Source organism: Podarcis bocagei, assembly GCF_964188305.1.
Source record: "Podarcis bocagei genome assembly, chromosome: 6".
Classification (NCBI taxonomy): domain Eukaryota; kingdom Metazoa; phylum Chordata; class Lepidosauria; order Squamata; family Lacertidae; genus Podarcis; species Podarcis bocagei.
Genome location: NC_138130.1, coordinates 32184308 through 32206264, shown reverse-complemented (window position 1 = coordinate 32206264; position 21957 = coordinate 32184308). Strand labels below are relative to the sequence as shown.

At 40.5% G+C, this 21957-nt stretch overlaps 2 protein-coding genes across 3 annotated transcripts in view; one reads left to right on the top strand and one right to left on the bottom strand.

Moving 5' to 3' along the window:
* The window catches only part of EIF5B (eukaryotic translation initiation factor 5B), a 30366-nt gene extending 9444 nt beyond the window's left edge, over positions 1-20922 (top strand). Inside the window, exons 4-24 of the mRNA XM_081199273.1 lie at positions 224-884; positions 1786-2012; positions 2182-2332; positions 3354-3449; positions 3968-4054; positions 5202-5288; positions 6073-6377; positions 7189-7296; positions 7526-7636; positions 8459-8526; positions 8758-8899; positions 9976-10107; positions 11123-11305; positions 11872-12033; positions 12637-12768; positions 13911-14042; positions 14155-14231; positions 14321-14485; positions 16674-16812; positions 18208-18369; positions 19496-20922. Coding sequence (XP_081055399.1) covers positions 224-884; positions 1786-2012; positions 2182-2332; positions 3354-3449; positions 3968-4054; positions 5202-5288; positions 6073-6377; positions 7189-7296; positions 7526-7636; positions 8459-8526; positions 8758-8899; positions 9976-10107; positions 11123-11305; positions 11872-12033; positions 12637-12768; positions 13911-14042; positions 14155-14231; positions 14321-14485; positions 16674-16812; positions 18208-18369; positions 19496-19603 — 3435 coding nt within the window. The 3' untranslated portion in view covers positions 19604-20922. The remainder of the gene's footprint in view (positions 1-223; positions 885-1785; positions 2013-2181; positions 2333-3353; positions 3450-3967; positions 4055-5201; positions 5289-6072; positions 6378-7188; positions 7297-7525; positions 7637-8458; positions 8527-8757; positions 8900-9975; positions 10108-11122; positions 11306-11871; positions 12034-12636; positions 12769-13910; positions 14043-14154; positions 14232-14320; positions 14486-16673; positions 16813-18207; positions 18370-19495) is intronic.
* A 292-nt stretch (positions 20923-21214) lies between these two features.
* REV1 (REV1 DNA directed polymerase) overlaps positions 21215-21957 on the bottom strand; it is a 53203-nt gene continuing 52460 nt past the window's right edge. For both annotated transcript variants that reach the window (XM_081199262.1, XM_081199263.1), the window contains exon 23: positions 21215-21859. In XM_081199262.1, the coding sequence (XP_081055388.1) occupies positions 21748-21859 (112 nt within the window). In that variant the 3' untranslated portion in view covers positions 21215-21747. The remainder of the gene's footprint in view (positions 21860-21957) is intronic.

The window sequence follows — 21957 nt, the reverse complement described above, 5'->3', positions numbered from 1 at the left end:
CTATTTAAAAATAAATAAATCACAAGGTTGTGTAGCTGGCTTTCCAAAAGGCACTTGATGCACATATATTTTTGTTCCCTAAAACCTGGTGATTGTAGTTTAATCTGCATCCAGAGAATCTGGTTGCTGCAAATGTATTATGCTCAAGTACTGTACAATTCTTCTGTTTTCCGTTGATAATGTTTTAACTCTAAAATGATTTATTTATTTATTTATTTGCTAGACAGAGAATGACAGCGAAGAACTTAGCTATTCAAAGCAAGATAAAAAAAAGAAAGGAAAGAACAAAAGTTCCAACTTAGATGATGATGACAGTGAAGAAATGGAGGATAAGGATAAAAAGTCAAAGAAGGCCCCCAGGCCCCCAAAGGAAGCTCCCTCTGGCAGTGATGATGACAATGATGACTTTGATGCATTGCTTAAGAAAAAGAAAGGAAAACCTCAAAAATCAAATAGGAAACAGGAGCTTTCCGAAGATGATGAAGTTATCATTATCAGGAAAAGCAAAGAGCGTACACAAGCTGTGTCATCTGGCGAGAGCGGTGATGAATTGGACGAGGGCTCGGAATCGAAAAAAGGGCAGAAGAAAAGCCAGAAGGCTAAACCAGCCACTGAGGCTGAAAGTGGTGATGAAGAGGTGGACTCTTCATTCAAAATAAAAACAGTGGCTCAGAAGAAGGCAGAGAAGAAAGAGCGCGAGAAAAAAAAGCGTGAAGAGGAAAAAGCCAAATTGAGGAAACAGAAGGAGAAAGAAGATCTGGAAGCCAATAAAGAACAGGCAAAGCAGAAGGAGGCTTCAAAGAAGGCTGAAAAAGGAGCCACTTCAGATCTGGTATCAGAATCTGCCACTGTGGAAAAAGGAGAAGCTTCAGTAGTAGCAGAAGGTAGGTCATATTTGTGAGAATGTGAGGAACAAGTTTGTGTGGGAGTTTATAGGAATTTCAAGATGAATGCCAGAACACTTGAATCAGTTTCCTTGTTCACTAATTGGTGATCTTTTTTGTTTCGCTTTAAGCTGGCTTTGTAGTAGGAAAATTCATTGCCTGATTTTATTTGGAGACTCTAGAAGTCGTATTGATGCCCTGAAAACACTAGCTGATTTGCAGCCCTTTTTCTTGACTAATGTGATTCTAAAGCATTTTGCTGAATATAATTTATGCAGTTCTTAATGCATGTGGTGAGCAAGGCTTCTGAGTGGGGGCCCTTTTCATACGTCCCCTGTGTTGAAAACTATATCATCGCTACTACTTAGGACTTTCAGAAACTGCCAAAGACAGGCTGTTTGGGGAAGACCAAACATTGAGAGCTCCTCCAGACAGTCTGTTCTTTGCATTCATCTAGATTTGCTTGCACAAAACGTATGTGGTGGTTAGCCTGTGTTTGGGCTTATTGAGGTCATTCGTTCTGGTTTGGTTATAAATGAGCATTCATCTTGATTTGCTTGTGGGGTGCTAACATGTCTTCCCATTAATCATTAGTTTGTCCCACACATCTTGTCCTTCCCATCACTTTCCAAATGGCAAAAAGTCTGTTTCTTTTTTAAAGTGGATTTACTGTGCACTTCAGAGCACTTTAATGCACTTTACACAAACCTAAATTTCCAGTATGTGCTTGAATCCCTTCACAAAATTGTGACAGTCTGGAGGGGCCCTGAGAGCCTAGAATGCATGCAGAGGGCTTTTCATGCTCCTAAAGGGTTAGTGGCACCCCTACATTTTGTCGATTTTCTCTTTAGTTTTCTTTGTTTTTAAATTCTGCAAAAGGATAACTGACTTTCTTGTTTAGGCGATGACAATGAAGGAGAGAAAAAGAAGAAAGAGAAAGATAAAAAGAAAAAGAAGGGGGAGAAAGAAGAAAAAGAAAAAGAGAAGAAAAAAGGTCCAAGTAAGGCCACAGTTAAAGCAATGCAGGAAGCCTTGGCTAAGCTGAAAGAGGAAGAGGAAAGGGCAAAGAGGGAGGAAGAGGAACGGATAAAACAACTGGAAGAGCGGGAAGCCAAGCGTCAAGAAGAGGTACTGCTTGTATTCATATAGGAAGGGGAAAGGATAATGGAGGCCCACACCTGTATGCTTTTGACTTTGAAAGGAGATTGCAGCCCTGTTAAAGGGGAGCCTGCTGCCAAGGAATGGCTATTCTATGCGTTCTGGAAAGCATTGTGTATGAATATTTGCTTCTTTATAGGAACGCTTGGAGCAAGAAAGAAAGGAAAGGAAGAAACAAAAAGAAAAGGAGAGAAGAGAGCGATTGAAGAAGGAGGGGAAGCTTTTAACTAAATCTCAGAAAGAAGCTAGAGCCAGAGCAGAGGCTACTCTTAAACTACTGCAAGCTCAGGGTAAGGATTGCGATGCACACTAACCTTCTAACTACTTTCCTGTATGTAGACAAAAATGCTGTAGAGTCTTTGCCAGTTTTTGGAAGCTGAGGAGGAATTAAACAATGGGCTCTTATCTGCAATTTTGTTTCTGGCATCTGGAGAAGAGAGTTAAACATGAGCAGGAGTCTTTATTTAGAAGTAAATGCAAACTCCAAACCACCCAATTTCAGGTGGTCCTATGAACCTGTCCTTTTTTATAAGATACTAGCTTCCTGACACTGCAATCCTATGCACCCTTGGAGCTAACTTTTATTGAACTAAGTAGGACTGACTTCTGAATAAACATGCTTTGACTTAAGCTGCACATCTGTAAGTCATAACAACTGAAATATTTTAAAAGCACCCACCTTAGTATTATTACTTTAAAACTAGCAAATTAAGTTATTTGCATAAAAAGTCTCCAGAGTCCTTCAGTGGAGGTGGACTGCAGAAAAAAATGGTGATGTTAGTTGACTTGTCTTGAGTGTCTTTGCAGAAGAGCTGACCTATGAAAGCCAATTAGGGTTTGAAACCATAATTATTTATAAATGTTTTCTGAGGCTCTTTCTTCTGTTGTGGCATGGACATAGTGTGGGAAACACCTTGCTCATTATCCTGTGACAAATTTCTTATCCCCTGCAAACAGCTTGAAGGCTTGGGAGCCCTCATTTACTTCCCTTAACTCAATCAGTGCCAAGGCTTGTTTGGGTCAAGATGTTCAAACATTTACCCAGTGTGTAATCAATGTCCCTGGTCAACAGCCAGGGATGATTCTAGTTCAACAACTTCTGGAGGGCACAATGTTAACTGCTCTACTTGAGATTACTGCATTGCAGGGGGTTGGACTAGATGACCCTAGGGGGTCCCTTCCAACTCTATGATTCTATTATTCCCCTGCATTATCCTGTGTTCATTCACAAATCCAGCTGCAGGTCACCAAATGGATTGCATTTCAGTGTTACATTAAATTTTAGTAATAATAAAAATAAATGTTTGGCAGGTGTTGAGGTGCCATCAAAAGATTCTGTGCCAAAGAAAAGGCCAATATACGAAGACAAAAAGAAAAAGAAGCAACAGCAGCAGGAAAACAAAGAAGGTAAGAATATTGTTTCTGCAGTACTTTTAAAAATAAAGATTAAAAAAGGCAAACATAATGTCATCCCTTCCTGTCTACTATGTTTTGAAGCACCCTCCCCTTTATGGTACCACAGAGAAAACTGGTATTCCTGTGTATCTTTGGGGCTGCATATTTAAAAGCCAGTGGAATTCTTGACTGACTTTTTAAAAAAGAATTTGTATCAAGAAAATTAGAATTTTCTCTAATCAGACTTTGTTAACAAGACTTTATAGACCGAATTCCCCAAAACTTCATGTTAGACTGGCAGTGATTGGTTCTTTTCTCAGTATTGTATACACTGAAGACTGGGAGGAATTGTATGCTAGTAAGAGTCAAGAGGCCTTTAATTACAGTGTATTTATTTTGAGAGATGAATTTTGCAGGACCAGTAATGTACTTACAGTTGCAGTAGTTTTGTTCTGGGCAAATACAACGCATCTTTGTGGTTGGCCTTCTTACTACAGCAAAGCTGTAGTAATTTTCTCTCGTAATTTTAGAAATTATAGAGTTGACTTCCCCAACTGAAGAAGCTGTAGAACCAGTTACACCAGTAAAAGAAGAGATCATTCTTCCAGCAAATCCAGGTCAGTATTAAATCAGGTATTCCATGTTGCTTTTATCTAAAGCAGTAATTCCCAAACTTTCCCCTTGCTCATGGACCAGTTGAAAATTGCTGAGAGTTGTAGCAAGCCACTTAATGATTCCCCCCGCCCCCATGTTGTAGAAATTGTAAAGCACTGAGCTAGAGGCCACATGATTTAAATTTAAATTTTATTTATTTATTTAGAGCATTTGAACCCCACATTTCAGCCAAAATGGCTCTCTGGGTGGCTTACATACTACTAATTAAAACAAGAGGCCCTGCCTTCAGGCTTACAGTCGAAAAAGCACAGCAGGCAAGAGAAATGGGACAGGTAGGGGAGAGGAAAAAAGCAAGCTCATTCACCAGTTCTTAAATAGTAGCTCTTACAATGACCAGCAGCCATAGAAATAGTTCAGAGGCAGAGAGTTGCCTGATGGAACTGGTGTTTTGGCTGATTGGACGAGCCCTGTGTCCCATCTCCCACTGAGGCTACATGATGAAATGATGCTACCAGGTGACAGTAGGCCCATAGAATTAAAACCACAATATAATAAAACATTATTTAATTTAAAACACCAACAATGAATATACAATTAGATATCAATATTTATATTTCATGTGGCATATGTGCCATCTCTTCTCTTCAACCACAAATCCACGGACAGGCTGTGTAACCACATACCACCTGAATGAAGCTTGTTGGCCTTTGGTGGTACCCAGACCGCAGTTTGAGAATCCTTGATCCTAAAGCATAGAACCAGACTTCTAAAAATAATAATAATAATAATAATAATAATAATAATAATTCTTTTTCTTAAACCTAATGTCAGGCCAGTTAAACCAGCTTTGGGGGTCAGGGGCACCATCTGGGCCACACCCTCAAGATTCCACAGTGACATGCTCACGTCACACGTGCAAGTTGCATGCGTGTGACACATCAGCACGTTGTGTGGCATGTGTGCTGGCCCCCTAAATCATGAGGGGCAAGCTGGCATGTCTGTTGAGGGTACTCAGTGTTTATATTAAGCCAATGATAGAACATCTGGCTAATTCAAGTAGCTGTCCAGCCCCATACCTCCTCTGTAAACATATTGATACATTATCCTAAAATAATAATAAAACCTATTATGAAACCAGTTGCTTTTTAGTTTCAGAAGAAAGGGAGGAAGAGGAGCCTGAAGATACAGGATTAGACGACTGGGAAGCCATGGTCAGCGACGAAGAGAGAGAGAAGGGTAAGCGTCTTTTGGAAAAGCAATGGACCACCACCTAGGCCTGAGACCTCTGCTTCTTTTTGTTCAAAGCATAGCACTTCTCTCACAGAGTTGAAATGAGTGAACAAGCACTATATGTACATACTTCGGCTCCACTAAGTCCTTTAAACTGTTGCGTGATCCGCTTGGTTATTGGGTTTACAGGGTTTTCAGCCACTATCTCTGTAGTGCCCCACGCGCTAAAAACATGAAGTGCGTGGTCCTATCAGTCAGCCAATAAAAATAAGTTTGAAACCAACCTTCCTTGTTCGTTTAATCAGCGGTTCTCAACCTGTGGGTCCCCAGATGTTGTTGGACTACAACTCCCATCATCCCTGAGCTCTGGCCTTGCTTAGCTAGGGGTGATGGGAGTTGTAGTTCAACAACATCTGGGGACCCACAGGTTGAGACAGGCTGGTTTAAATGAATTCACTTAGCAGTATGACTGTGGACAAGGAGGACTTGGGGAAAAGTTGGGTCAAAAGCTTACCATGTTTATGTTTTGAACAATAAATTCTTCAGAATGAATGAATGAATATATATATATATAAAGTCAATAATGGGGTAAGCCACAGTTTCACTTTTTGAAACACCTATACCTCCCTTATTGATTTTGCCGGTCAAGGGAAATAGGACTGCAATTCAGTGCAGCTCTGTCTGTGTTTGCATTGTAATATGTGGAAATGCAGTTCTGTACACAGGTAGCTGTATCAGAACAGAACCCAGGTAGAAGTAGCCTTTTAAAATTCACGTCTCCTGTCATCAGAGAGAAAAACTGTCCGCATTGAAGTCAAGGAGCAAAATGATGTGGACGACGATGGAGATGGAGACGGCGATGGCGATGACGAAGAAGATGAGAGTGAAGAGTATGAAGACGGAGAAAGTGAAGGAAGTGAAGGTGAAGAAGATGAGAAGACTTCAGATGAAAGGGAATTTGAGCCTCAAGCTGCTGGAAAACAATCTGCAGAGAAAAAGCTAAGTAAAGAACTAAGCTCTGATTCAGAAGATGATTCGGATGATGATCGCACTAAAGAAGAACGTTCCTATGATAAAGCTAAACGGCGAATTGAGGTATTTGGTCACAATCTTTCTCATGTAGTTAATACGATTCATTCTGAACAAAAGATGCTCCCTTTATTGCTCTCTCGCTCTCTCTCTTGCTTACTTCAGTGTTCCTTTGAAACCTTTTCCATACCTTTGCTTCTTTGGTGAGGATACGCAATCTTGCACAAATTGTTAAGGAGAAGGAAGCCTTTACTGCTGAAAGCAAATGTCAAAATTGTGGAACTTTGTAGCTTCTGTTGAGTTTTCAGGGTACACCTTTGCCCAGATAAATTGCACTCACTAGTTTATCATGTATTTTTTTAGAATAGGCTTCATTAAGTTGTCCAAGATGTAATCTTCCTCAAGTCTGTGGCCACATTGGCCAGAGACCATGGGACAGGCTACATGTAGCTACTTTGCTTCTATAACATTAGACAGGGTCAAATTACCCAGTTGTGTATATGGCCATATGGAAATAAAACCAGGTGTCCCAGTAAACCAAGGCTGCTGTTAAGAGCTTCTGTTGGGAACTGGCAAAAGCAGATTTCCATGTTTTTTTTCACCGTGACCTTGAGGATTCTAAGTTTCAGCCTAGGACTACTGCCTTTTGGTGTAGATGTCCTGCAATCAGGTAAACTGTAAATGTCTGCTTAATGTGCTAACTAGGAACAAGTATTTAGCTGGAAACAGTGTTTAATGCTTTTTTCTGTTTACAATTATATGTTTGAGTTAGGGGTAAGGACTCTTGAACACTCAAAATTGAGTTGCTTTCCTGTTTAACTGTCTTCATTTCTTTTTCCTTTTGACTTTAGTTGACATTGTTTGTTCTTAATTCTAGAAACGTCGTATTGAAAACAGTAAAAATGTGAATACTGAGATACTACGAGCACCTGTTATTTGTGTACTTGGACATGTAGATACAGGGAAGACTAAAATTCTAGATAAGGTAAGGCGCAGGTGGGTTTCACAAAATTGCAAGCTTTCTGCTAGTTAGCTAACAATTTAACTGCCTGCTTCTACTTAAGCCTGAAATTTTGTAGTAACTTGTGACCACTTAAAATTGCTTGATTCAAAACTGTCACCCGTGCCCTTTCAAAGCATATATTAATCAGCTCATCCAAGTCGTCATTCTTGCTCCCCCCCCCATTATTCTGTTTTTTTTTTGTTTCATGCAGCTCCGCCATACCCATGTACAAGACAGCGAAGCGGGAGGCATCACTCAGCAGATTGGTGCAACTAATGTCCCCCTTGAGGCCATTAATGAACAAGCAAAGATGGTGAAGACTGTAAGTAAGATCTTTCTCAGAACTCCGTTGATGTGCTTTGAGAAGGAACCATTGAATTATATTATTTCTAGCGACCTCTCCTTTTCTCCACATCTCTTGTTGGAAGCTGGCGCAGTTTGAGTTTACGTTTGTTTGTCCTTTATTTAGAATGGACCTATTTTGAAAAAAACCTTTATTGGCTGAAAACATCTACATTTGCAACATCAGTGCCTTAAAGTTGAGGTTCATGGTTGGCTACTTTGTTGCCCATCATTCTTGTGAGCTGGAGTTGCCTCCTATGTTAGTGGGGGCTTCTCAGATCCATAGCTATTTAGAAAGGCAGTAGGTTTCAGATATTATCTTGCCTCCTGTGCTCACATACTGTTGCGCCACAAGTCTAGCTAGAAAGCTCAAATGGGGGCAAGGCCTTGTCCTCCTATGCCCAGGCATGGTCAAACTTGGCCTTCCAGATGTTTTGGGACTACAACTTCCATCATCCTTAGCTAACAGGACCAGTGGTCAGGGATGATGGGAATTGTAGTCCCAAAACATCTGGAGAGCCAAGTTTGGCCATGCCTGTCTTATGCTATTTCCATTGCAGCACCTTGCACTGAAAGCTGTTAGCCTCTGCTCTAGAAGAGGAGCTGCATCAAGTTAATGAAAACTTTATGATGCAAGTTTTTTTTAAAAAAAATACTATGATTATGTAGATTGTGGATGGATTTCTTACATAGATTATGTAAGAAACCATGGCTAAAGTTCAAAATTATTGCTTAGGATACATACACTATCAAAGTTTTGGTTTGCATAAGTTTCAAGGTAGCCAATATTTCGTAATGTTAGTTTGACAGAGAGACGGTCAAGATTCCAGGAATGCTGATCATTGATACTCCAGGACATGAGTCTTTCAGGTAAGTTTGCAATATTTATATCTGGGAGTTTACCATATGATGTTTGAATACATCTATACAAGTAGAAATTAGTTAGATAATGTTCTGTGTGCCTTTTGTTTTCATTTCTAATAGTTTTGCCAAACACTTCTACAGGATAGAATTTGCTTTAGAACAGCTACCTGTTCCTGGCAATTCTCTCTATCTTTTGCCCTTACTTATTGAGTGTACCTTTCCTCCTCAATGTTGCAGCAATCTCCGAAATCGAGGAAGCTCACTATGTGATATTGCAATTCTTGTAGTTGATATCATGCATGGTTTGGAGCCCCAGACCATTGAATCCATAAACCTGCTGAAGTCTAAAAAATGCCCATTTATTGTGGCACTCAACAAGGTAAGATGACTTTTACAGTCTTACTGATTCTGCCATAAGATCGTAAGAAGAGCCCTGCTAGATCTGTCCAAAGGCCTAGCTAGTCCAACCTCTTACTTTCAACAGTGGCAAACTAGATGCCTCTGGGAAGTCCCCAGGCAGGACATGAATGCAATATACCACTCCTTCTGCTGTTCCCCAGCAACTGTTGCTCAGGCTAATGTTCAGGCATCGGGCCTAATGGCCATTTCCAAATGCCTTTTGGGGTTTTTTTTTAAATGTGTGTGTCTTTTACTATTTAAAAATATTTATGCCAATTGAGTGCTAAATGTTTGTTCTATCAAGGGACTCTCCTTCTGGAGCAAATCCTGTTAAGTCTGCTTGCTTTGCAAGTTTATCCTTGAATTTTAGAAAGGGAAGAGCTTTCATCCTCACTTCACTCCTGTTGTGAAGCTTGCCACTTGAAAATACTGTATTGAAAATAATGTTTTTTTAGGGGCAGAGGTCTCCCACCCTTCAAATCTTGCAGCTAGGATGCATAGGAACCTAGAGGTTATTGTGTAATGTTTTATTGTGTTTTTATGTATGTCAGAAGTCACTCAGTGGCTGGGGTAACCTAGTCAGATGGGCAGGATATGAATAATAAAATTATTATGTAATTGTTTCCAGGCATGAGAGTTTCATTGAAATTACCCATCTTGAATAGCATTTCCATGACTTCCAATGGATGGATCTGATTCACATTGACATTTCTTTGCTTGGAAAGAGCAGCTTTCTACATTTAAAAAAGGGGGGAACCCTGTATGTGCAAGGAAGCTGTGCATTTAGGGGCAGAGGCTCTCTGGGGTGATATGACTCCTCTAGATACTTCATAAATGTTTATTTTGTCTCTTATTTTTATCTGTAAGTCACCTTGAGTCCCTGGCAGGGAAAAAGGCGAGGTATAAATAATAATGACATTTGCTTGTAGATTCCCTACAGTTGCTGTTGACTTGCATGGCTCCTACTGAGTAGCATAGCATTCATTCAGTCAATCAATCAATCAATCAATCAATCACAGAGACGTTTCTGGTTCTGATTCTGATCTGATTTTCAAGATTGATAGGTTATATGACTGGAAAAAGAGTCCCGACACAGATGTAGCTGCCACTTTGAAGAAGCAGAAAAAAAACACAAAGGACGAATTTGAGGAACGTGCAAAAGCTATCATAGTGGAGTTTGCACAGCAGGTCAGCTGAATTACTATCATTGCTTCTGTTAGTATTTAAAATGTACTTTGGTAGTGGGGAGTCATGCAAAGGCTCCCAAATTTTTGCTGCTGTCTTATTAGCCAACCAAAAATGTATTGACTCTCCCAAGACCATCTGTTGTGCCTCACAAATGTGGCATGAGGTTAGCAGAATACCTTCTTCTCTTTTTTCCAGCTCTATGCTTGGAGCTGGAGAGAAGGATTCTCCTCCAAGCTTCTTTCTGGAGATGAGAGACTGAAGCATGTGCTTTTACATTGGCACCTGCTGGAGGGTACCTATTGGGTGCAGAGGCAAGTCCACATTTCTTACCCTCTGTCTCCAGGAGGATAAGGTGGTCTTTTGCCTTCTCTACTTCTGCACCGGAGGGGGCACTTGGAGGAACTGACCAGAGCGGAGGCAAGCTGATATGCTTCCATCTCCCCACTCCTGCCCAGAGATAAAGGATTGTTATGGCTCTCCGTTTAAGCGTGGCAAGCACAGAGCCCAAACAAATCTTAGACTCTGGAGCTAGGGAGGGAGTAGGGCAAATCACACATCCCATATCGCTCCTGAGTTTGGAAGAAAGATTGGATTCCTCTCACTTGTCAAGGACTGGCTTTCCTCTCTCAAATTGGCAGCGTCTAGTGGGGGGGGGGAGTGAGGCTGTTTCGCCCTGATTATATGTGGTTGGAGAAAAATATTGGTCAGTAAGGAAGTGTTTCAGGGAGAAGATGAATTTTGAGAGGGGATTTGAAGAAAGAGAGGTAGCTGCATCATGTCATATGTGTTCTGGAAGCGGGTTCAGGGTATTTTTATATAGATGCGACCTGGTGTTTATACTCTTTCTCATACAGTATAGTATTTATTAAAAAATTTCTAATAGAAGTTTGATATTTGGTCTAATAGTATTCAGTGTTTTCCTGCCCTTTTATTTGTACCAGATTCCTATCACACCTTTCCATACTAACTTCTTTGCCTCTTGCTCCTTCCCCTAATGCTGTGCTTGTGGTTTTAGGGCCTGAATGCTGCCTTGTACTATGAAAATAAAGATCCCCGCACATTTGTCTCTCTGGTTCCTACCTCTGCTCACACTGGGGATGGCATGGGAAGTCTAATAGCTCTTCTTGTTGAATTGACGCAAAACATGTTAAACAAGAGACTGGCACACTGTGAAGAGCTGAGAGCCCAAGTTATGGAGGTAATTTGATATGCATCTTTTGATCTGGATTGAAAGGAAACATTCTTTTTGTTGCATTTGGATAACCTGCAGCCCATGGGCAATAGATGAAACCCTCAGAGCCCTTTCATGCATCTGGCACAGGTGCCCATGTTGCAACCCTGCCACCAAATTTACATTTGGTCTCCTCCCTGCCTGAGCAGGCAAAGAAGAGAGCTTTATGAGTGTAGGAGTGTACACCTTGCAGAAGCCTTTCCTGCCAGGAGGGGGAAGGAAACAGATAGCAGGGAGAGAAGAGCGCTTCTGTGGGGTTGGAGAAGCAAAGCAGACAGAGTTGATGTAAGTTGGGAGTCTGAGATCTGGGGCAGCAGGGTGGGGAGTTGACGGATATTTTTTTTCTTCCTAGGAGAAAAGTTGTTTGACTCACTGTCATCTAAAGTGAGGAGATGAAAGGCAGATTACTGAGAAAATCAACAAAGGAGGAAAATTTGAAAGACATTTTTTTGGAACATTATGTTTGTGCCTGTGCAAGGCTTTCTGCTTGTGGCCTTTGGAGAGAAATGATTTGACTGTCTTCTGTCTCTTAGGTCAAAGCACTTCCTGGTATGGGTACCACAATAGATGTCATTTTGATTAATGGTCGCTTGAGAGAAGGAGATACCATTATAGTTCCTGGAGTAGAAGGTCCCATCGTAACGCAGATAAGAGGCCTTCTGTTACCTCCACCTATGAAAGAACTTCGAGTGAAGGTAGGCAAGCAGCGTGTGGAAACCCATTCTCAAATTAACTACTGATGCCTAACGCTATTCAGAAATGCTTGGCAGTTCACGCTCTCCCTCACCTTTCTGGAAAATAATACAAAATAACACTATTATTTCTTCACAGAAATTGCCCTTTGCAGGATCAGGACCATTGAAGGGAGGTGGAGCTTTTGTGTTCAATGGCCTCCTGTTGTTTTATCCATTTTTAGTCATGTGGTTTGCCAGTGTACTGCTGTTAGCAAAAATAACACCCTTAAATTCTGAGGGCAGAATAAGGCATGCAAATTGAGAGTATATACACAACTGTTGTAATGTTGTAGGCCTTTTGAGTTTGTGGTATGATATTTATATGAATATAAAATATGTAATTTAATGCAAAACCATTCTCATAGCAATACACTCCATATATTTTTGTTTTAATGGTCATATCTAAGTGCAGCATTGTAATATTTTTTCTGCCACAAGGCCACAACTTAAAGCTTTTTTCGGGCCTTGAGCTTTCGAAGCTATGATCCACAAATCTGAAGCTGGAAATAATATCTGAGATATAAGCTATACAGAGTTACATTGTACATCTTTATCTCTCCTTAGAATCAGTATGAAAAACACAAAGAAGTTGCTGCTGCTCAAGGAGTGAAGATTCTTGGAAAGGATTTGGAGAAAACATTGGCTGGTTTACCTCTGCTTGTAGCTTACAAAGAAGATGAAATTCCGGTTCTTAAGGTTAGGCATACATGATCTCTCTCAGAATGGAAATAGCTAGGAAATCTCAGTGTGAGATTAGGCTGCATGAGGACTATGCTGCTTGGAGCTTCATCATCAGAATAACAACTTTTTCAAGGGGAGAAGTCAGACTTTTATTTCCAGGTAGAAGAAAGCATACCTCTTTGATTCAAAGAGTAAAAGTAAAATAAGCCAGTAATAGGGAAAATCCGGACAGAAACGTTGTTGAGCCAGCTTTAGTTTATGAACATGCAGGCAGGGTCATGCCTTATGAGAAGTAATGATTGTTCTTAATAGACGAAATACCTGTGTTTTGAAAAGTAGATTGCTATAAGGTACATGCTGCTTCATCTTCTTGGGTAAGCTATTAACTATTCAGGTTCTACGTAGAATTAAAAAACTTGTATACCTCAGATGCGATTCTGCATCCTTTAGGAGTGCAAGAATTAAACTGGAATCCGTGCTGAACTTTTAGGTATTGCAGCATGCTCTTAGAATCATAGAATCATAGAGTTGGAAGAGACCACAAGGGCCATCGAGTCCAACCCCCTGCCAAGCAGGAAACACCATCAGAGCACTCCTGACATATGGTTGTCAAGCCTCTGCTTAAAGACCTCCAAAGAAGGAGACTCCACCACACTCTTGCAGGCCGTGAACATGCGTGTTTAAAATTATCTGCTTTCAAACTCACCAAAGCTACTTGAATTCATTTATTGTACTTCTGGAGTTTCCCCACTTGCTTCTGACCATCTGTTCTTTCCTGGGACACAGTGATAACTACTAAGCGTGGGCAGTGAACTGTCTGCTCCAGGGATTGAGAGGGATGACTTGGAGTTTGATTTGTGGCATTTCTGTCTAAACCTTTTTTGCAGTGATGTGGTAGGCTTAGCTGTTAAGGGTTTGCTTCATATACTGACACTTCAAGGCATGAAGAAAGCTTTAACTTCCAGTGCTGTGATCCACAGATCTGAAGCTATAAATCATGTTTGAGATATAAGCTATACATAGTTATATTATACATTGTGCCACATAGGGCTGATGAAGATATTGGGATTCTACTTGTACTGTTCAGATGATCTGTGAAACTTGACAAGCTAAGATAAGTGAGATTGCTTAAGATGTGCTATTTTTTACATTAAAAGGATGAATTAATACACGAATTGAAACAAACGCTGAATGCCATAAAGTTAGAAGAGAAAGGTGTTTATGTGCAGGCATCTACTCTGGGTTCTTTGGAAGCCTTACTTGAATTTCTGAAAACATCAGAAGTGCCAGTAAGTATCCAATTTTCTACTTTACAGTCTTAAATTGCTGTGCTCTGAATTGGAGCATATTACGGAATTGAAAACAGAGATTAATCGGACTTTTCCTCCCATTTCCTGACAGTATGCTGGAATTAATATAGGCCCTGTCCATAGAAAGGATGTTATGAAGGCATCGGTTATGTTGGAACATGATCCTCAGTATGTAGCTTTTTAAAATATACATTACTGTTACTATTTGTATAATCAAATTCCTGTCTTCCTCATCAACCTTATATTTTGTCTCCTAGGTATGCAGTAATCTTGGCATTTGATGTGAGGATTGAACGAGATGCTCAGGAAATGGCTGATAGTTTGGGAGTTAGAATCTTTAGTGCAGAAATTATTTATCACTTATTTGATGCTTTCACAAAGTATAGACAAGACTATAAAAAACAGAAGCAGGAAGAATTCAAGTAAGTAGCATTCTTGTGTTTATTTTTTGCTATGTTGCAAGATGTACGTGAAGATTATGAGAAGGGCTTGTTAGTAGCTGAAACTGAAGAATTTTCAAAGTCATTTTCTGAGCTACTTTTTTATGGCTAGGGACCAACTGTATATAGGACAGGATTCAAAGAACTATGCATGGAGTTTCTGTATGCCTACTAGTGCTTAGAAAGGAGCAGTTTGGCATGCTGTAAGGAACTGCAGCTGGCAAAAAAGTGCAGAAAACCACCAGGGAGGTCTGTCAATGATATAAGTACTTGAACATATACAGTGGTGCCTCGCAAGACGAAAAGAATTCGTTCCGCGAGTCTTTTCATCTTGCGATGTTTTTCGTCTTGCGAAGCACGGTCCGTCGCAACTGCGCCTCTTCAAGCGGCTTTAAAAAAAAGCGCAAGACGTTTTCGTCTTGCAAAGCAAACCCATAGGGAAATTCGTCTAGCGAAGCAACGCAAAAACGGAAAACCCTTTTGTCTTGCAAGGCATTCGTCTTGCGGGGCACCACTGTACATTAAGTTATTAAGGTCTCTAATGCAAGAAAAATTAAAATTCTGAACCGTAAGAAAGAAATAGCATTTTACCCTGGGTGTTTTGGTATACAATTTGAGTAAATAAATACCGAACTTTTCCGTGTATAAGGCGAGCTTTTTTTTACTGTAAAATAATGTTCAAAAATGGGGGGCGTCTTATACACGGATAGTGTGTGCGGGGGGGACGGGTGATTGGTAGCAGCCATGATCAGGAGCTTGTCAGCTGTGATTTTGTGGGTGATTGGTGGTTGCGTAAAGTGCTGCTTTGGATTGGCTGGTGCTGCGGAAATTTGGTGGGTGATTGGTTGCTGCGGCAAGTGTTGCTCTGGATTTGCTGCTGCTTCGGCGATTGAGCGTGTGTTTCCCATCTGCTGTTTGTGATGGTGCAGAGGCATGAGTTCGGCAACGCAAGTGATTGTCAGCTTTTGTATTTTGGGTTAGTGGTTTTCAGCATTCCCCCCCCCCCCCGAGAAAAGCTCAACAACTCTGGGCCATCTCCCCCCATTTTCTTAAATTTGAGTTCCCCAAAATAGGGGCTTCTTATTCGCAGGAGTTGTGTCAGAATTTTTTTGCTGGCTCACTCTGCTGTCTGAGGAACAAGTGATCTTGTTGCAGCTAGTTGCTGTGTGTTGTAACTTAGGCTACTAACTCCAGCACCAGGTGCCCACATACTCCTAAAACTATTATTGTTCACTCACCTACTGCAATCCAGGTCTTGTTGATCATTAAAAAAGATACCTGCTCATGACTAGCTATACTATGACAAAGATGCACATCCCACTGAAAACAATAGAGTACCAAGACAGTGGTTCCTCTGGTTACGAACTTAGTTCATTCTAGAGGTACGTTCTTAACCGGAGGTACCACTCTAGCTAATGGGGCCTCTCGATGCCACCGGTGCGCGATTTCTGTTCTCATCCTGAGGTAAAGTTCTTAAGCTGAGGTACTACTTCGGGGTTAGTGGAGTCTGTAACCCAAAGTGTTTGTAACCTGAGGTTTTTGTAACCCAAGGTACCACTGTACGCATTACTGAGATGTGCATTGGTTGTGCAATTGGATCCACTTCCCAGTCCAGCAAAAAGTATACACATAGACTCCTGCTGGATAGCTCAGTTGGTCAGAGCATGGTGCTGATAACTCCAAGGTTGCAGGTTTGATCCCCTTGTGGGACGGCTGCATATTCCTGCATTGCAGGGGGCTGGACTAGATGACCCTCAGGAACTCTTCTAACTCCATGAGTCTGATTTATGTATGGAGCTTTTTCATAATCAAAATAAACTTTGAAGCAAGGGCTGATTTGTAGAATGACTAACCATAGTGGGTGGCTGTCTGCAATCATTTGGCACACAGAAGGTGGTAAAATTCTCCTCCTTAGCACTTTGTAAAAGATTACAGGTAACCCATACAGTTGAACAACGTAAGATGCCTGGTTGTTTAGTACCCTGCCAAGTGTTAAGGAGGATTCTTGCATATACCAGGTGCAGATATAATGTGTAGAATGGATGCCTTATGGGCTAATAATAGCAGCTTACCACGTTTTTACATGTACATCATGGCTACTACTTTAAAAAGTTATCTGTATCCATGTTTTACTTGTCTTTACCAAAACCTGTTGTTTTTCCCCCTATAGGCATATAGCAGTATTTCCTTGTAAGATGAAAATACTTCCTCAGTTTATTTTTAATTCTCGAGATCCTATAGTGATGGGAGTCATTGTGGAAGCGGGTCAGGTAAAACAAGGAACGCCCATGTGTGTACCTAGCAAAAATGTGAGTATTCTGTTTTCTTAAACTGAGTCTTAACAGATGGAGGCTGTGTACTGGCCAGTGTCAGGATATTTGCTCTCTTTACTCTGCCTTTCTTAATATTAGTATAGTCTTAACTTACCATATGGAATAACTATAAAGCAGGAATGGGTGATCTGTGTCCCTCCAAATGTTATTACACTAACAACGCCCATCAGCCCCAGCCAGCATGATCAGCATATTTCCCATTTCTGCCAGGAGCAAGTGTTGTGCATAGTAACCTTCCAGCGTTAGCAGTAGAGAAAACGAACAGCAAGTAGTGCAGTGAATGTAGGCTAGACTAAAGTGTAAGTTTGGGCTGCGTAACAAATGTTTCCTTCATGCTTACATGCCCCTAGATCTAACTTAGCCCTGCAGTTGTGAATCTTAAATTTGACAAGACCTAAATATTTTCTGAAATAATTAAATGCACGAGTAATGGAGCCAATTCAAATACCGACTTAACAACTTGCCTAATCTAAAACTGACCACCTATTGACTAAAATGTTTTCAGCCCAGACCGTTTTGCCAGTGGTGGTGGGTGTTTCGCTATGTCTGAGGCCTACAGATTACCCAACTCTGTTTTAAATCATAATCAGTATTACATTATAAAACAGCGTTTTTTATGCGCAATAGAGAGAAAACTTGTATGTGGCAGTTTAGAATTGTATCTCTTAAATACAGTCATAGCTGTAGTAGCCTTAAACAACTTAGGAGCTGTGTTCTTGAACTTGCATTGTGGTATAAATGTAGAGATTATAGGGTAGTTTTCACTTGACAAGCTCAGTCAGCAAAAGCCCCAAACATGGAATTCTACTTCTGGAAAAGGGGCTTTCTCCCCCTCTCCTCCCCCTGCGCCCTCCAAAATTGGCTCAAAGCAGAAAGGTATGTTCCAACTGGCAAGCGAAAATGCTTGCACATATAGAACATTCATCATATGCCATGTTGAATTCCATCCATGTACTCCTAGAAACAAGGCCTGGTAGGTGTAGCAGGCCACAAGGTGACTCAAGCCTGGGAGGAGACCCCCTTGCCAGCAGCAATCCTCAGGAAAGTGATTAATACTGGTGTGAGTAGGAACCTTTGTACAGGAGTCTCCATTATGGTCTTGGTAATATTGCTATGGCTCCCTTAGTTCTGGAGGGTAATGTGAGAATCCATATTGTAATCTTCTATTGTAGAATTTCATTCATATTATGCTAGTAGATGAGCCAATAGAAGATTGGCATATTGATTTGTTATGATTGTATATAGATTTCTAGCAGCAGCCAAGTTTATTTACTGTGTCTACTCTAATCCTCCTAGCTGTGTGTTTCTATAAATTAGTTGGGTTGCTAATAAAACTTAAGAGCTCTAAAATGTCATGTGTTTCTGTTGCAGTTCATTGATATTGGAATAGTTACAAGTATTGAAATAAATCACAAACAAGTGGATGTTGCAAAAAAAGGTCAAGAAGTCTGTGTGAAAATAGAACCTATTCCCGGTGAAGCACCTAAAATGTTTGGGCGCCACTTTGAAGCAACAGATATACTTGTCAGCAAGGTAGGTGCTTACGTTGTGGGTGGGATGGGCTCGCATTCTTCGAAAGACTCAGTCACATGTTGTGGACATCAAGGAGCAACCCTGTGTGTGCGTTTAGCAGCTTCTGGTGGTGCACCAGCTGCTCCCTTTCCTGAAAAGGAATGAGCTAGCCATGGTAAATCATGCTTCAGTGCACTCTTCTTGTGCTCTTAACAATTGGCTTTTTCTTTTGAAGTAGAGTGTTGTCCTTGTAAGCGTGTTTAGTTGCATAAGCTTAGTTTTATGGACATGCGGAATGAGCACACAAGTTTGTACCAGTGACATGCACCCCAAAGTGCTTATTTATGGCATTCTCAGTATGGCTAAACAGATTAGAGAATCAAGCCAACATTCAATCCACCTGCAGTTTTACACTGATGAAATTGTTATAGAAGTTTAGAGGTAGGTAACGTGAGTTGCAGTGCAGCATTAGCTAGAGGGCTAGAGCTTCCATAACCTTTACATCCTTCCATCAGAAGAGTTGTGGTGATCTTAGGATACCCTCTTCTTTGGCTGTGGCAAAGCTGTCCTGGGACAGATTCAAAAACAGCAGAGGATACAGAATGAGGCACTGCATATCAAAGTGTCTTTGGTGTTTTGAGTTTGCTGCTTCTCAGCCTCCAGTTATGTAATTCTGAATATTGTGAGTTTCAAATTGTTAGCTGTCTTGTTATCCCCCGTTTTAGGATAAACACATCTTTTCGTGATGAGATATGTATTTATTAAATATTGATGGTAAACAATTGATTGTATTTAGCACAGTGGCATAGTAATTTGCGCCCCCTAACCCTAACCCCCAGATGTTGCGCCTGGTGCGGCCGGCCCCCCCTGCACCCCCCACGCTACGCCACTGATTTAGCATATATGCTACTGTAAATATGCAGCATAGTTGATTCTTGCTTGTCTGTTCTGTCCAGAAGGCTGTAGTTGCACAAAACATCTCATTTATGTGCTACCAGGACTTATCTGACCTTAAGTAACTCACATATGATCAGGCATGTCCGAGTACTAAAAGTAATTTGCTCAAATCTGCCTAGTTAGCAAGGTTAATTTGCACTTGCTTATTCATTTGTGTTATCACAAGGTGTATTTTGTGTTCTATCTGCAGATTAGTCGTCAGTCCATTGATGCCCTGAAAAACTGGTTCAGAGATGAAATGCAAAAGTCTGACTGGCAGCTTATTGTGGAGCTAAAGAAAGTATTTGAAATCATATGAAGTTCTTTTAAGCAATGGGCAAGCTAGCATAAACCCACAATTCCTATTACAAAAATCACCAACAGCAGATTATAATGAATGTGCTGTTGATTAACATCTGGGGGGAAATAGGTGGATAAAATGTTTTCCATGAGAAACCAAGTAACTTTCACTGGTTTGACAGTGGTCAATTTACATGTCCCTGTGGCTCCAATGTGCCTGTGCCCCCACTGTCCTCCCCTTTATACTGGCTACTGTTTTAAAGTTTGCCCTTCCCAGATCTCTCATCTGAAATAAAAAAATAATAATTTTTTATGACAGAACTCAACTTTCACTTTTATACTTGGTAAGATCAGTGCTGCAGTATTTGATTGACCAAATTCCTGCAGAGGTTGTGATTCTTGGAATTTTTTTGATGTAAGAATTGTTTATTTATGCATACCTCTTTTTGCCCCTTGATTTTTCAACATTCTTTCTGCTTTGTGCCTATAGGAATTTTTAAGGTAGAAAAATTAGGTAATTGGGTATCTGTGTTCGCTTTGTGTGAAACAAATGATGTAAAGCATAGTTGGCTGCCTTTGCTTGCACAGTTTGTCAAACTGTAATAATGTTGACCTGCAAAATAAAGGAAAATGGACATTATCCTGTTAAATTACCTTCTAATAAAGGCAGCACAGCATGCAACATGTATAACTGTCAAGTTAAATTGTTACCAGTGGCTGATCCTAATAATTCATTCAGCTGCAACTTAATTGGTGTACTAGATATGACTACTGCAGTCTTGTCTTAACTGAACAGTTCTTGTAGAGCTGTTTGCAGTATCTGGTAAGGGGACTAGTAGATTAACACTGCAATCCAGTATTTATAGCCACTGAATTCAGGGAGACTTATTATTGGGTAAGTGTGTACATAACCACAGTCTAAATCACCTTTAGGATGGTGCAAGCTAGAGAGGATCCCATGTCATGTGAGCAGCACTGCTGAAGTTACATACGACATGGAAGGCAGATCTTGATGGGATCCTACATGCAACTAAGGAACTAAACATACCCACAAACCCCTAACCCTTCTTGGTTATCTAGTTGCAAACATTCAACCATGTGTGTCCCCTCACCCTTGTAACTGCAGGGATGCAGCCACTCATGGGTGAGTGGAAGGGAAGGTAGAACTTTCCACTTCGGTCCCTACTTCCCAGTTCCTCACTGGCCCCCAATATCTACTAGTCAGATAGGACAATGAAGCAAGGTACAGGTAAGCCAACAGCATCCTTTCCACAACAACAGAGCCAGTAAGTCTGGGATAATGGGAGGGCACCACAGTGGATACAACTGAGCTATGTTTCATTGTAAGTATACTGTGCCATATCTCACTGCATATCTTTAGCCTCTTTCACATGCAGCCTTCAAATATTTCACTGGGCTTTTAATAGCAGAATCACAAAATAAAAGGAAATAAGCTGTGATCATTAGGATGTTGAAATTTGCTGGAATTTATCCTATACTTACATGAAACTGGAAGCGAGCACTGCCTTTAGTCAACACAGTAGAAGCAACACCTAGAAACTCCTTGTCTGCTCCTAAAGTCACTATGCAAACAAGCATACTTTGGAAAAAGGTTATGAGGATGAAAGAGTCTTTTTAAAAGAACTGTATTTCTGTCATACCACCACTTTAAACAGGTATGTTTGCCACTGTATGGTGTCTGTAAGCTTGAATGGATAGAAGTGGAATATATAAATGTTTAAACATTAATGCTATTTTATCGCATTATTGAGTTAACAGTTGCTTCAATAACTTCTCAGAGAGTTACTTCTAATAGAACTGGAGCACTAAGACAATAGAATCTGTACAAATTACATACAGTTCTTTATTAAACAACTGTAAACACTTCACTGTAAAAATCCATAAAACTTTTATAAACCAACATTTTGTAAATAGATTCTATACTACAATAAAAGAATTTGAACACAGTTATTTACATGCAATACTGACAAATTTTGGCACTTTCTTGAAAGGAAATGTACAAAACACTTTCTTCTTTAAAAAAAAGTCAACTTATAAAAACTTAGCTTTACTATCATGCACTTTGCAAATACCTCACAAGCACTTATGGCACAGCTACCAGAGGGCTCCAGGCTCTCACCACATCCTTCCTATAAAATCAGTTCAGATAACTTTCAATGTGCTTCCATACGTTTGTTGCAAAACCACTTGAACGTTGTCAAGAATGAAGTCAAACGCCATGTTCCAAACAGATTCCACGGACTGCTGCATTAGCCTGTAGGGGGGGAAACATGTCTACTCTTAGAGACTGATCATTATCACCACACATTTTCATAGCTTTGCAAAGAGGGGAGAAGGTGCAATAGCCAAGAG